Below are 14641 nucleotides of genomic sequence, written 5' to 3'. Positions count from 1 at the left end.
AAAATTATATATTTAGAGAAAAATGTTAACAACAGTACAAGTGGGCAAAAATAATGAAGGCAAAGTTCAACTCAAGGCCCAGTTTCAGCAATACTGGCTCACACACTAAAGGCAAGATTTCTGGCCTCACAGCCGCCAGGTTCAAATCCCAGCTCTGCCTCTAAAAAGCTGCCTTTTAGGCAAGACAGTCCACCTCTGTCAGACTCAGTTCCCCCGGCTTTAAAAAGGGTGGCACCTGCCACCTGAGAGCTACTGAACAAATGACGCGTGTGAAGCGCTTACTCAGTGCCAGTGCCACTAGCGCTCTCTAAAATTAGTTACAGTGACGACCGGCGACGAGGCCTGCGGCCTTCCCGGTTCAGTTTGCTGAGGACTCAGTCCCGCAGGGCCGGTCCACCACAGATTCGGCGCCAAGGCATACAGGTCTTTATACGCATGCGCTTCCCTCAGCGACCTCTCACAGGCACCTGCCCCCGGCTCGGAGCCGTTATGGCCGCGCCACCAGACTTCCGCTTCCGGGTCACCGAGGCGACTTCCGGTAGCGTGACCGGGGCGCGCTTGGCCGGCGGGGTCCCGGAAGCCGGAAGGGTCTGCGCTGACGGCCGGTTAACCGGACGCTGGGAGTGGCCAGGTGGGGCGCCGCTGACCCTCGGCCGGGAGGAGTGACCTTCGTCTTCCGACCCGGACGGGCCACTGGCTGCATTTCAGCTCTATCCGCAGTGGACCCCTTCTAATTCCCTTTCCCTGGGCTTCACGTGCTCCCCGGGATTCCTGTGATTAGGGCCCTTCGGGTGGGAGTCGGGAGACGTGGGTTTCATTCCCGGCTGCGCCACTGGTTGGCACTCTGACCTTGGTTGGATACGCCCTTTCGTGGGCTTCCGCTCCCTTATTTAGTGATTGTGTGCTCCTTAATGGCAGGAACAATGGACTTCCCTGTTGACTCAGCTGGTAAAGAATCCGCCTGCAACGCGGGAGACCCGGGTTTGATCCCTGGGTTGGGAAGATCCCCTGGAGAAGGGATCGGCTACCCACTCCAGTATTCTGGCCTGGAAAACTCCATGGACTGTATAGTCCATGGGGTCGCAAAGAGTCGGAAACGACTGAGCGATTTTCACTAATGGCAGGAACGGACTTTTATTTGTGTTAGACAGTGTCGCCTGTCCCGGGTACAGAATAGGGACAGTGTAGGAACTCCGTGTCTGCTTAAGTTGTTTGGGGTTACGAAACTGAAAATCTGGCGAGAACTTTTGATCTCCACCTACCAGCTCTCCAGTCCACCCTGCCTCCCACATACCAATGCTCAGATAAAGGAAATTTCGCTTGCAGTTAGTTTCAGATAGTTCACAGATCTCTATTGATGTCCATTCATGTATCCCAGAGCCTGTCCTGTCCTAGGCATTCAAATATTTGTAATCACAAGACAGTAAATGTTCAGTTAATTATTTTTTTAAATGCATGAGTCACTATCCATTTCAAAGAGGAAGATAGACATCCTTAATTAGCAAGTAGGAACTGGCAGTAGTATGCCATTCTTGCATAAGTCTTTTAATAACCCTAGGAGAGAGCCATTATTCATTTCCCATTTGCCAGGTGGGGAAATAGAGGCAATGGAAAATAAACTTATTTTAGGTTATTCAACTTTTGAATGTCCAGGGCAAGAATTCAAACCCAGCTCTGAAATTCCAAAGCCCCCTGTCCTTAACTACTAGCTGAAGAAGGATTAAATGCGGGAATATTTTTAAATGTGCCCTAGCAACCTCTGTTTTGAGATTAACTTACGTAGTTATGTGATGACTATCATCAAGATGGGTGATCTCAAACCAAATGTTGCATACTGTGGAAAGACTTGTCTGTCTACATTTCTTTTATAGTATCTGTGTTGCTTGTTTAATAATACTGTATTTTAAATCCTCCACTTTGACCCATGTTATTCAGTCCCTATAACTTTGGTGAATACTGATTTGGTTATGTTGGATTGTTCTGCTAGACTTCCAAATTAGATATTTTTAATTATAGTTGAAGTAAGAGGTGATAATGTGTGGGCATTATTTCTTTTTCTTTTCTGTACTACTTTTAAAGGGACTATATTCAGTATCTTGGAAGCACTGCCAATATGTCTGATGTTCAAGAAGCCACTAACCAGCTCCTGGATGTGAATCTTCGTGAGAACCAGATGTCTGTACAAGTGACTGAAAGTGGCCCCAGAAGTGAGTCTGAGCATCTCCAAGTCACTATTGGTGCCACTGTGCCTACTGGTTTTGAGCAAACAGCTGCAGATGAAGTGAGAGAGAAATTGGGGTCATCATGCAAAATCAGCAAAGACCGGGGCAAGATATATTTTGACATTTCAGTGGACAGTCTGGCTCAGGTTTGAATGAAGCAATATTTAAAATGGCTTTCTAAATAGATGATTTTATGTTTACTTTCTTAGTTTACAGACCTCTCTGGAATCCTTACTGCTTTTCTTTGCTCTGCCCTATATCAGGTGGTTTTAAAGTATTCCTGCATTTTCTGTTGGGTACTGATTTGTAAGTTTGCTTTATTATTATTTTTTCTTTTAGAATTGATCCTAATATTTCCTGAGGATCAATTCACCAGAAAAAATCCTGTGAGACTCAGGAAGAAATTCTTAGTATCTGCTATTCCTCTTAGAATTTATTTACTTTGGCATGTAGCTGAAATTTAGACTTCAGTGTTGAAGCATAAAGGGAGAGATTTTTCTATCTGTGTCAAATTTATTCATGCTCAAAAGTAATTAGGATCACTGAAGGTGAGAAGTGAAGGTCAGCAAACTGCCATCCCTCTAGAGTGAACACTAAGCTGTATCTCAATGCCACATAAGCAACACGAGGGCAGGGATTATTGCCTGTGTTTTGGGGTTTTTTTTGGTCATTTCCCAAGCTCTTAGTGTCTGGCATATAGTAGACCCTGTATTTTTCATCCAATGTTTAGTTGATAACCTCAGCAGCTTTGTAAAGATAGGCACTATCATTATCCTCATTAATCATTAAGCTTAATAATAGGTAATTTGCACAAGATTACTTAGCTAATAATCACCAAGCTGAAGATCAGACCCTACACAGTATACCCCAGAGAGCCGTGAAGGCAGAATAAAGCCCTATTTCACTGCTTCATCTTTTCCTTCTCCCCTAACTCATGTTGTCCACAGAATACTTCTAGCTTCTAGTCTTCCATCTGTGTTTTTTCCTTTTCTGTAGGGGAATAGAACCTGATGGGTAGCCAAAAAGATGGGAGGGTGGGGAAATGGGAAAAGTTTTAAATACAAATTATAGGTATTAGCTGCTTTAAAATCTTTGTACCTAATTTTTATATTTAAATGCTGATAGTTTATGCACTTCAAAAGCTTGCCCAGAATTTGTCTCTTAACATTTTTTTTTCCCTACCCAGGTTCATTGTCTGAGATCAGTTGATAATTTATTTGTGGTTGTTCAGGAGTTTAAGGATTACCAGTTCAAAGAAACAAAGGTAAGCTTTCCTAAACATGGAAGCTAATTTTCAGCCATCTTCCCAAAGAGATTATTTCCACTTTTCGTATTCTGTGTATCATTTAACATTACTGCTGCTTTTATGATAATAGAATGCTGCTGCTACTGCTGCTAAGTCTCGGTCAGTCATGTCTGACTCTGTGCGACCCCATAGACGGCAGCCCACCAGGCTCCCCCGTCCCTGGGATTCTCCAGGCAAGAATACTGGAGTGGGTTGCCATTTCCTTCTCTAATGTATGAAAGTGAAAAGTGAAAGTGAAGTCACTCAGTCATGTCTGACTCTTCGAGATCCCATGGACTGTAGCCTACCCGGCTCTTCCGTCCATGGGATTTTCCAGGCCAGAGTACTGGAGTGGATTACCATTGCCTTGTCCGATGATAACAGAATACTGGGAGGCTTTTACAGTAAAATCCAGAGATTTGTTGATAATCCATTTCTAAAAGTTGCTTTTAAAAATTATTATTGCAGGGTGTGGGGAATGGGTGAAGGAAGTCAACAGATACAAATTTCCAGTTATAAGAGAACTGAACATGGTGACTGTAGTTAGTAATACTGTACTGCACATTTTCCAATTGCTCAGATAGTAGATCTTAAGAGTTGTCATCACCAGAAACCTGTATGGTGACAGGTATTAACTAGACTTGTGGTGATCATTTTCCAGCGTAAACAAATACTGAATCATTTTGTATATACCTGAGACTAAATTATATGTTAATTATATCCCATTTTCTTTTAAAGGGGAAAGAATAACAGAAGAAATAAAAATCAATATTGAAAAACAAAAAAATAAATCAATATTGAAAAACAAAAACTTAACAAGAAATAGAACAAATGATTTGACTTTCTGACAAAAGAAAGGCACCTTAGATGAGCTTTCCTGATATATATGGATTCAAATAGAATTGCTTCCCGGCTGTGAAGCAAAGAGCAGGCATCAGTTTGTGTCATCTACCAATAACACTTTCTCTCACCATTCTGTTTTTGCCCTGCTTTCTTCTCTAACTTGTTTTTTGAAATAAAGCCAAAGTAATATCTAAATACTCCTTCAGTTGTTAGGACAACAGCTTTGTTCCTAACTTGTATTTAGCATCAGATTCCTAAATATTGAGATGCTGCCTAAGCTGAAGGCTGAAAATAGATTGCAGGCCGGCTTTAGTATTTTTCCACATTGCTTTTTAAAGGTCTCATTTCCAGAGTCAAATGCTTGAAAACCTTTTTCTTTCAGTTTTATTGCCTATATTAGAAAAAATCTTTTTAAAACTATGATGTGCTGCCTGATTGTCTAATTTTTATTTATTGGTAACAGGTTGGTTTCCAAAACATCATTCAGAAACCAGTCAAACTGATATGAACCCACAACCTGGAAAAAAACAGACCAAAAAGAATTCAGACTGAAAATAGATGATAATTTTATTAACTAAAAATGTTTAACTTTTAACAGTAATTTTGTAACCCTTCAGCCTTCTGATGGGCATTGCCAACCAAATCATATCTACAGAATTAGTAAATAACAGGCAGGCTGCTGACAATCTTTGCTCTTAAGTATTTCAAAATTTTAATAGCTGATTCTATACATGAATAAATGTTGACATATTTTAAAAATATGTGTCCATCTTAAATTCTTGCCTCTAACCTACTAGGGTATTATTAATAGTATTTTCTTCAATTGCCATGTTTTTGCCATCCTGGCATTTGTATTATTTTGGGTATTCTTGATCTCTCTAATTGGAGGTGAATTTGATATTATGGAGCCATGTTTCCAGAGCTGCCTTCTAAGTAACTGCAAAGGAGGTTACTGGTAGAAGTCCCAGAAGAAAACAGCAAGGATTAAAGTAGATTTTCAGATCTCGGCAAGGGCAACTTCTGTTGCATATGACCATGAAAAATTGTTAAGCCCTTCGTGGACTTGAGTTGCAACATGCCCCCAGTAGAACCTTGTTTTGTTTGGCTTCTAGTTTTCATTCTGTTGACCATCAGTTTTTTCCTTTGTTGCATTATACTTTCACATGTCTATAAAAACCTGTTCGTTTAAGCATCCTAATGGGTTCTCTATTTTTAAATACTCAGATGATATCATGAATTCTATTAGCTTTTTTATTAACTAATTTTTTTAAAAGGGTAACAACTGTGATTTAAATTGTTTAGCCAGTTTATATATTTATTTAGAACAAAATTGTAAAGATTGAAAAGATATACAATGAAGCATGTTCCTCTGTCTTCATACTATCCGTTTCCCTTCTTGAAGGCAACAGTTATTACCAATTTCTTAGATATCCTTCAAGAGATATTTTAATATGTGTATTTTTTTTACATATTTACACAAATGGAAGTATACTATACATACTGTTCTGTTCTGTGTTTTTACTTGTGATCTTGGAGATCACGCCACCATCATTGTTGGATTTGACTGCATCACAATTTAATCAGTCCCATTTTAGGACATTAGAATTTTCCACACTCTCATCATTACAGTAGTGCAATGAACATCCTACATACATCCATGTACATGTTCAGTCTGAGGATCATTTTCCGTTTGATAAGTTTATTCCATTGATAGGACAGAGATGTTTGGTCTTGGTTCTGTCATGATCATTTTCCGTTTGATAAGTTTATTCCATTGATACGACAGAAATGTTTGGTCTTGGTTCTGTCATGTTTATGTTACACACATTCAGCTTTTTAAAAATTTACGTGTTTGCTTTTTCCGCATGCATGTGTTTTAAAATATTTGGAAAGTTTGTGTTCTTTATCTAGCTGTTAACTTTTATAAATACTGTTTACACAGTATTTCTTGAATCTCTCCTAAGAGCAGTGATGAAGTTGGCATATTTTCCATGTCTCCCCTCCGTCCCTTTCATCCTCCAGTTTTATAATTTTTCTTGGTGTTGACTCATATGCCTTTAAATCCTTTAAGTATACTTTAAAAAACATTAGCTTTAATTTCTATCCTTTGACCTCAGGGTATAAGAGAAGAAGATATCAGTGTGCTTAAATTACTTGCCATGTTCTGTTACCTTTCACTCCAAGGATACATCCCTTTGTAACATTTACATTCTGTTTTGCTGTCATAATCCGTGTGTTTGTTTTCATTTTAGTCTTTTCGTTAAATTGATTATAGGCACACTGCTTGTCTTTTTGTTACAGGTTTATCTCTTGGATGGCATGAGTTCAGAAATGTTTGTCTTTCACCTCTATACTTGATTAATAGTTTGGGTTAAAAATTGGGAGTCATGCTGTCCTTCCTTAAGAATATCATAGACGGTGTTCGTTCTCTTCTAGCATGAAATGTTGCCATGGAAAAATCTGAAGCCAGCCTGTTATTCCGTCCCCCTTATTTGTTGCTTTCTTGTTATTTCTGCTTGATGCCCAGATGATTTTTTTTTTTTCAATCTTTGAAGTCACCGGAATATGTCTCCTTGTTGATAATTCCTAGTTAGGACATGTCAACTATAGAGTAATTCATATCCATTTATATTTAAGTTTTCTTGAATTATTCTTTTAATATGTTTTATTTTAAATCCCTTTATCAGGGATAAACCAGTTATACATATGTAGGATCTCTTTTGATTGTCTTTGATGTTTTCTGTTGTTCTCTCTAGTCCTTTTAAAAATCTTTGCTCATTTTTACTGTATTTGCTTTGTTTTCCTTCACATCCCTTACTGTATTTTCAGCAGTGGTTTTCATAAGTGGTGCTTTAAATGTGGTCTTCATTTTTGCAATGGTTTTGTTTTCTCATTCAACTTTTTCTTTGAACTTTACAAACTCCTGTTTCATCTTCTTCTGGCAGCTCCCCTCATCTTTTTCCTGCTTTTATATCTCTTCTTTGAGCTCTTACATTGCAGAAGTATTTCCTTATTACATATTTTTGATTTCATGTCAACATATCTCATCATGGATTTCAGTTGCTTTGTGTCAGTATCTTTCTGGTCACTGGTTGTTTTCTGCTGTTTGTTTTTCTGTCCCTTGCCTCCTTTTTTCCACTCATGTAAGTTTGGTGCTAATAAGTTTTGATAATTGCTCGTCCTTGAAAGAGGGAGTTCCTTCTTGATGGGAGATTCAGGAACTGTTCCAGGCCAGCAAGAAATCCCCCTGATTCACTCTGAAGTTCCTTCTGGCAAAAGGTTGTGGGTGAATGAGTTCTCCTTTTCCTTTTTTAAAATAGCTTTATTGAGGTATACTTTCCATACCATTTACTGAGTTCTTTTAACCATTCCTTCTCCCTAGCTGGAAGGGTTCAGGAACTTAAGGTTATTTAGTATATAGAGTATTTCTGCACATCCCTATTCTTTCTCTCCAGCAAGTAGAGCCAGTCGCTGAGATTGCTTTTTCAGCCTCCATTTCTCGCCTCTGCTGCTTTTGGAAACAAACAAGATCCGGGGAAACTCCCTCTTGATGCACTCTCTTCTTCCCTGCTTTTCCGAGAAGAATTTATTTATTCCTCCTTTGGAGACTGCTCCCCCCTTTGCCTGAGATGTGTAGGTATTCTTCCTCAGGTGTCTTCCTACACCTCTGCTTGAGCTTCCGTGCACTCAGGAATTCTTATGTTAGAATTCTTATGTTCAGGTTCTAGGTTAACAGATACCATGTAGATTCTATTACTATCAAGTTGGTATGTCTGTTGTTCTTTTTCTTGTTTTGTTTTTGTTTTTCTTTTTGGCGATGCCGTGTGGCGTGTGGGATCTTAGTTCCCTAACCAAGGACTGAACCTGCACCCCCTACACTGGAAGCTCAGAGTCTTAACCTCTGGACCGCCAGGGAAGTCCCAGCACTTACCTTCTGAGAGGGGCCTTGGTAGTGCACCTAAGAACTTTAGATGATGCTAAGTTATGTAAAGAAAATAAAATGAGAAGAGAGTGACTTGAGGGTAGAGCAGGTCTCTCAGAAGATGTGCTTTTTAAATTGCTGTTAAATAATGAGAAGGGAACCAGCAGTGCAGAGAGGCTGTGTGAAATACACACCTTCACATGTGACGCAGAGGTGGGGAGCTTGGGAGAGATGATCCTGACATGATACAAGAGAAGGAACATAGACAGGAGTTGGGTTATTTGGGCTTTTTAGGGAATTTAAATTTGGGGGGATGTAATAAGCTGTTGAGGTACTTTACACATGATCAGATTTACTTTTTTCACAGATGACTGTAGATAATATATAGATACTGGATAGATACCTCTTTAATTTTTAAAGTTTGGGGTTTTTCTTTTCAAAACTATATAGTATGTATATACAGCCACAAAATTAAATAGGAAGTCAGTCATTGAGAGGTCTGCTGCCCTCTCATGTCTTTCATCCACCCACTTCCCCTCCCTAGAGGTAACCACTGTTAATAGTTCCTTATTTGCTTACATTTTAATCTAGAAGCCCAGCTTGTAATCTACCATTTTATCTTGTATTATTCTGTAGTGGCCTTAATTTGTATAAATCTTAATATTCTCAATTAAGGCTTTAATTTCCTCAGTTACAGGCATATTATTTACTCTTTTGTCCTATATTCCTGCCACCCCCAACATAGCAATTAATGTAGTCCATAGGCAAAGTAGGAGTTTATTTGTTCAATTAAAGTGGTAAAAAATGAATGAAATTAATGGATTTCATTCTCTGTCTTTTATAGGAAGAAGTTCTAAAGGATTTTGAGGAATTGGCTGGGAAGCTTCCATGGTCAGACCCTTTAAAAATATGGAAAATTAACACATGTTTCAAGAAAAAAAAAACAAAGCGCAGAAAGATAAATCCGAATTCAAGTAAACAGAAGATTGATAATGGACGAGGAGACACAACAGTTGAGAAGGATGTTAAAAAAGAGTTCACTAACAGTGTCTCAGATTCACAGATCTTAGACTGTTACGAAAATCCAACCATCAAAGAAGAGGTATCAACATTAATAGGTGATGATTTGACATCTTGCAAAGATGAGACTGAGGAAAACTCAAAAGAAGAAGGTGATCCTGAAGTGCTGAAGTTTAGAGTCACATGCAACAGGGCAGGAGAGAAACACTGCTTTTCTTCAAATGAGGCAGCAAGAGATTTTGGGGGTGCTGTTCAAGATTATTTTAAGTGGAAGGCTGATATGACCAACTTTGATGTGGAGGTAAGTGCATGTTCTTACTGTGATGATTCAAGAAGGTTGTCATAACAAATTTGTAGAATTTTCAAGACTGACTTAGTGTTATGGACAATTAAACTGAGGTCACAAAGTTAATGGGGTATCATTAACAAGAGTATGGGCAATGGAAACAGCTAAATCCAGATTTGTACTCCATAACTGTGTAGCTTTGGACAAGATATTCTCTCTGAGCCTCTATTTTGAATTGGAGCCAATAACACTTTATACCTGTGTGTCCTAAAGGTTAAATGGGATTATACTTTTGAAGTATCGGGAATGATACTTGGTCTATACTACATGCTCAGTAGGTGGGGGAGCTATTGAGATTTGAGTTTTCTAATTTCTAACCTCATGCTTTTTCTAACATGGTGTGGACATTCAGATTATAAAATTCAAAACAATTAAAGCAACTGTTTTGCTGTGTGTCTTGGTTGCAGACTTTACTACTGAAGTGGAGTATATTTTTAAAACAAACCTTGACCTTCTAAAATGAGGATATCATTGCTAACACTCATCCTGGAGCCGGCTCTCTTCTTTCTTAGATTGTTCTATATTCCCAAGCTCAGATCCTCCTTTTTAACATGCTCACTCTCCTTGGTCTCAATCTTCTGCTATATGGGTGATTCCATGTGGGCCATACTGACTAATCTTTCCATCTCCCAACAGTTTAAAGGCCTCTGGCAGCTGATGTTTTTACCAAGGGGTTGTTTACTGTTGCTTCAGGGACACTTGAATCTGGGGCAAGTCGTTATTCTCTCTGTTATTTTTGCATATCGAATTGGAAGAACAATTCCTCATTCCTTTTTCTTTGTAACAGTTGTTATGATGAGGAACAGGCTAACTAGAACAGTGATGTCCATAAGTTAGCAAAAGGGCTCAGAGGACAGATTGAGGAGCCATACTACCTGGGATTATTTATTTATATTATTTGGCTGTGCTAGCTCCTAGTTGCAGCATGTGGGATCTTTGGTTGTGACATGTGAACTCTTAGTTGCAGCATGCAGGATCTAGTTCCCTGACCGGGAATGGAGCCCTGGCCTCCTGCCTTGGGAGCGCAGAGCCTTAGCCTCTGGACCACCAAGAAAGTCCCACTAACTGGGTTTAAATCCCAGTTTATGAGCTGTATGACTTTGGGCAAGTAAAAGTGACCTCTTTCTGTCTTAATTTCCTTGTCTATAAGAGGAGGATAATAATATCTAGCTCAGAGGGGGTGGATATGAATGAGGTAACAAATATAAAGTGTGTAGAACAGTGGTTTGCATAGAGCTAGGTAAGTGTTAACTGCTGCTGTTGAGATCATGATGAGGAAATTTGAGGTGGAAGATAGAAGAACCCATTTTTCTTTTATTTGAATAGTTAATATTTAACTGTGTGTTAGAAAAACTATAACGAGGACCAAAAAAATTCTTTCACAGGCATTACTTATGAGTCAAATTTTTTTAAAGTACTAAGAAAATAATAGGTGTTAAAGCATATGTAGCCTGGCATTAACAGTTGGTTAATCTAAATGAAGGGTATACTTAGAGTTCATTTTGCCAGTATTATTGTAAGCATTTCTATATGTTTGGAATTTTTTCCCCCAAAGTTAAAAAATTTTTAAATGCATTTTAGAAGCCTGAAAACTTTCAAAATATGTTTCTCTTATAAAAATCGGAGGAAATCTGGTTATACCTAACTTGTGAAAACAGTGAATCAAAAGGAGAATAAAATAATTCTAAAGTAGTATATACTTAAATAATTTCCTTTATATGAAGCTCAAAAAAATTAATTTATCATGATTATGGTCAGATTAATGACAATTTGGGATGGGTTCTGACTTAGAGGGCAAGAAAAACTGTCTTTTTCTGGGTGGTGGTTACACAGCATATACGTGCAAAAATTCACTGCACTACATACTTAAGATTTGTGCATTTTACTGTATGCAAGGTATACCTTAGTAATAAAGTAACAGAAATTCATGAAGCTTCAAATTTTAAAATCTTAGTAATAAGTATAATTTGAACTCTCTTAAAGCTATTTTATTCTGTCTTATTTTATTTGTAGGTTCTTTTGAACATCCATGATAATGAAATTGTTGTGGGCATTGCGTTGACAGAGGAGAGTCTCCACCGAAGAAATATCACACATTTTGGACCCACAACTCTTAGATCTACTCTTGCCTATGGGATGCTCAGGTAAGAGAATGAGTTAGCCTTGTAGGTTCAAGTGACAGTTTGCTTTGAATTTTCCCTTCAAAATCTTCTGTGAGGTACTGTGTTAGAATCTAGTAGATAAAGAACAGGATGAAATGTTAAAGATCTCTTTCTTTGTATCCAGTGTTGATTCCTTGAGATTCTGAAAAGATCACATAATTAATATCTCAATTTTCTTGATTTAAAATTAGAATCATAGTTTTCATCTGCCTTTTGAATATAGTTGTCACATTTCTGTTTAGAAAGGATATATTCCATGTTGAGAAATAGAACAAATTTTGTTCTGTTTCATTTCTGTGCAGTGAAGCAGATGGATAGCAGAGATTTCGTAAATGTGTATAATGTATAAATGAACACAGAGAGCTTTTACTTATATGTTAAAATTTTATACTCACATAAACCCAGGAATCATCCTGGAATTTTCTACTTTACAAAGAACAAAATGGCTTTCTTTCTTCTTTGCTTGTTTCCCTTTGACTGGGTGTTTCTTTCCACCACTAGGACAAGATGTCTTCTCTAGGTTTCTGTTTGCCAGACTGCAAAATAGGTTTGATGTGAGACTTAAAGGATTATGAGTGAGGAATAAATGCAGAAACAGATGCAGAATACCTGTTACATACATTACCTGGCACATCTCGTAGTTAATTCTATTTCCTTGTCTTCCAATCTTTGCTTCCTCTTTTCCCCTGCTCATCCTTGGAATCCTAGTTCCTGTCAATTGGAACCTGTCAATTCAATGACAACAGTAGGAAAACTGGGCCCATTTGATTAAGTAAGAGCTCCTAGTCATCATTCATTTAACGAACATTTATTATCTACTGAAGGCATTATGGTAGGAGCCAGGAATATAGAGAATTATTATGGGTGCAACTGTTAGAAACCTAAATAAGCTAGTTTAAAATTTTAAAAAGTGATGATTGTGTGGGAGTGGGAATTAATGGCAAAATACTGAGATGTCTTAGGGAACCCACAGAAAAACTGAAAGCCATGTCTTAAGAAAAGTAGAATCCTGGTCTTAGAGAAAACCACCAGAAACCTAGACAGTCACTTTTATCTCCCCTGGGAGCTTATGGGCTCTTGCCTCTACTTATCTCTATAAATGGCTCCCCCTCATCTAAATTTATATGTTTCTGATTTTAAATAACCAGGGTTTCTAGCTCTTTGTTTCCAACTGTTAGAATCTGATTGACAGTTTTGGTCATGTGTTTACTCAGACCCAGCAACAGTGGCTGGGAGTGCAGAGTTGCTTACTCCCAAGAGGGTTGCCAAGGATTCTGTTGCTCTGTGTTTTGAGGGGCAGGAATGGGGAAGTAGAGCTGGATAGTTCAGTTCAGTTCACTTGCTCAGTGGTGTCAGACTCTTTGCAACCGCATGGCTTCCCTGTCCATCAGCAGTTCCCAGCGCCTACTCAAACTCCTGTCCATTGAGTCAGTGATGCTATCCAACCATCTCACCTCTGTCATCCCCTTCTCCTCCTGCCTTCAGTCTTTCCCAGCATCAGGGTCTTTTCCAATGAGTCGGTTCTTCACATCAGGTGGCCAGAGTATTGGAGTTTCAGCTTTAGCATCAGTTCTTCCAATGAATATTCAGAACTGATTTCCTTCAGGATTGACTGGTTGGATCTCTTTGCAGTCCAGAACTGTGGTGTTGGAGAAGACTTTTGAAAGCTAGACAGGAGTTACAATAAGAATCCAGTATTAAAGCAACTATTTATTGGAGAAGGAAATGGCAGCCCACTCCAGTGTTCTTGCCTGGAGAATCCCAGGGACGGGGGAGCCTGGTGGGCTGCTGTCTGTGGGGCTGCACAGAGTCAGACACGACTGAAGTGACTCAGCAGCAGCAGCAGCAGCATGGTGGTTTAGTCGCTAAGTCGTGTCCGACTCTTGCCACCCCATGGACTGTAACCTGCCAGGCTCCTCTGTCCATGGGATTCTCCAGGCAAGAATATTGGAGGGGTAGCCTTTCCCTTCTCCTTGGGAACTTCCCAACCCAGGCATCAAACCCGAGTGTCCTGCATTGCAGGCAGATTCTTTACCAACTATAAAGCAACTATACTCCAATACAAATTAATTTAAAAAAGGAGTCCAGTGTTAGTCCTCAGGAATCTCAGTTTTGTGAGGGAGAACCATAATAGAATGTGGAAAGAATAGCAGGACAAAAGAAGGAAAGAAGAACCTTGTCACCTGTCTGAGGAGGAGATATTTCATAGAGGTGTAACATTTAAGCCACTAACAGTAATGCCTCTAATTCTGACTCTGTCACCTATTAGCTTTGCATCCACAGATGGATGGGTTTGCATCAGCTTATCTGTAACTGAGAATAATAACAGTAACCTATCTCACAAGGCTGTTAAAAGGATTAAAAGAGATAATGCATGCAAAGACCTTAAATCTATGCCTGGCAAATACTAAGAGCTGAAAACTAAAGTAGTTATTTTAATAGCAACCTTTATTGTCTTTAAAAGTAATTAGGAAAGGAATCCTGAATGAGTAATTGCCAGTAAACTTGTATTGATACATGTTGTACTTGACACGTTTGAGTTTTCAATGTAACAACATAAGTTTATATACAAAATAACAGGTATTTTCTAAAAGCATATGTACACACACACACACATGAAAAGATCTACAAGCCAAATTCCATTCAAAGTGAAAAAGAGATTTTGGATGATAGAGGACTTTTAGTTATGTGTAATTTTTTTTAAGTGTGAGGATATAGACTCAACATATAGTTACAAATTTATCTTTAAAATAAATACTGATTGTTGTTTCTTCAGGCTGGCATAACAGACCTGTGATCTGACAGCATCAGGAATAGTCATTGCGGGTGTCTTGGCTGTTG

At 38.7% G+C, this 14641-nt stretch overlaps 1 protein-coding gene across 2 annotated transcripts in view; it reads left to right on the top strand.

Annotated features, from left to right (window-relative positions):
* The first annotated feature begins 540 nt into the window (after nt 1-540).
* The window catches only part of THUMPD3 (THUMP domain containing 3), a 23873-nt gene continuing 9772 nt past the window's right edge, over nt 541-14641 (top strand). The window contains exons 1-5 of one of the 2 annotated variants that reach the window (XM_012099569.5): nt 541-631; nt 2080-2368; nt 3409-3486; nt 9117-9593; nt 11652-11782. In XM_012099569.5, the coding sequence (XP_011954959.2) occupies nt 2114-2368; nt 3409-3486; nt 9117-9593; nt 11652-11782 (941 nt within the window). In that variant the 5' untranslated portion in view covers nt 541-631; nt 2080-2113. Of the gene's footprint in view, nt 949-2079; nt 2369-3408; nt 3487-9116; nt 9594-11651; nt 11783-14641 lie in introns of both variants that reach the window. The other variant, XM_012099570.5, reaches the window with a different exon arrangement.

Source organism: Ovis aries, chromosome 19 (genome assembly GCF_016772045.2).
Source record: "Ovis aries strain OAR_USU_Benz2616 breed Rambouillet chromosome 19, ARS-UI_Ramb_v3.0, whole genome shotgun sequence".
In the NCBI taxonomy this organism is placed as follows: Eukaryota; Metazoa; Chordata; class Mammalia; order Artiodactyla; family Bovidae; genus Ovis; species Ovis aries.
This window is presented reverse-complemented; position numbering and strand designations above follow the sequence as displayed.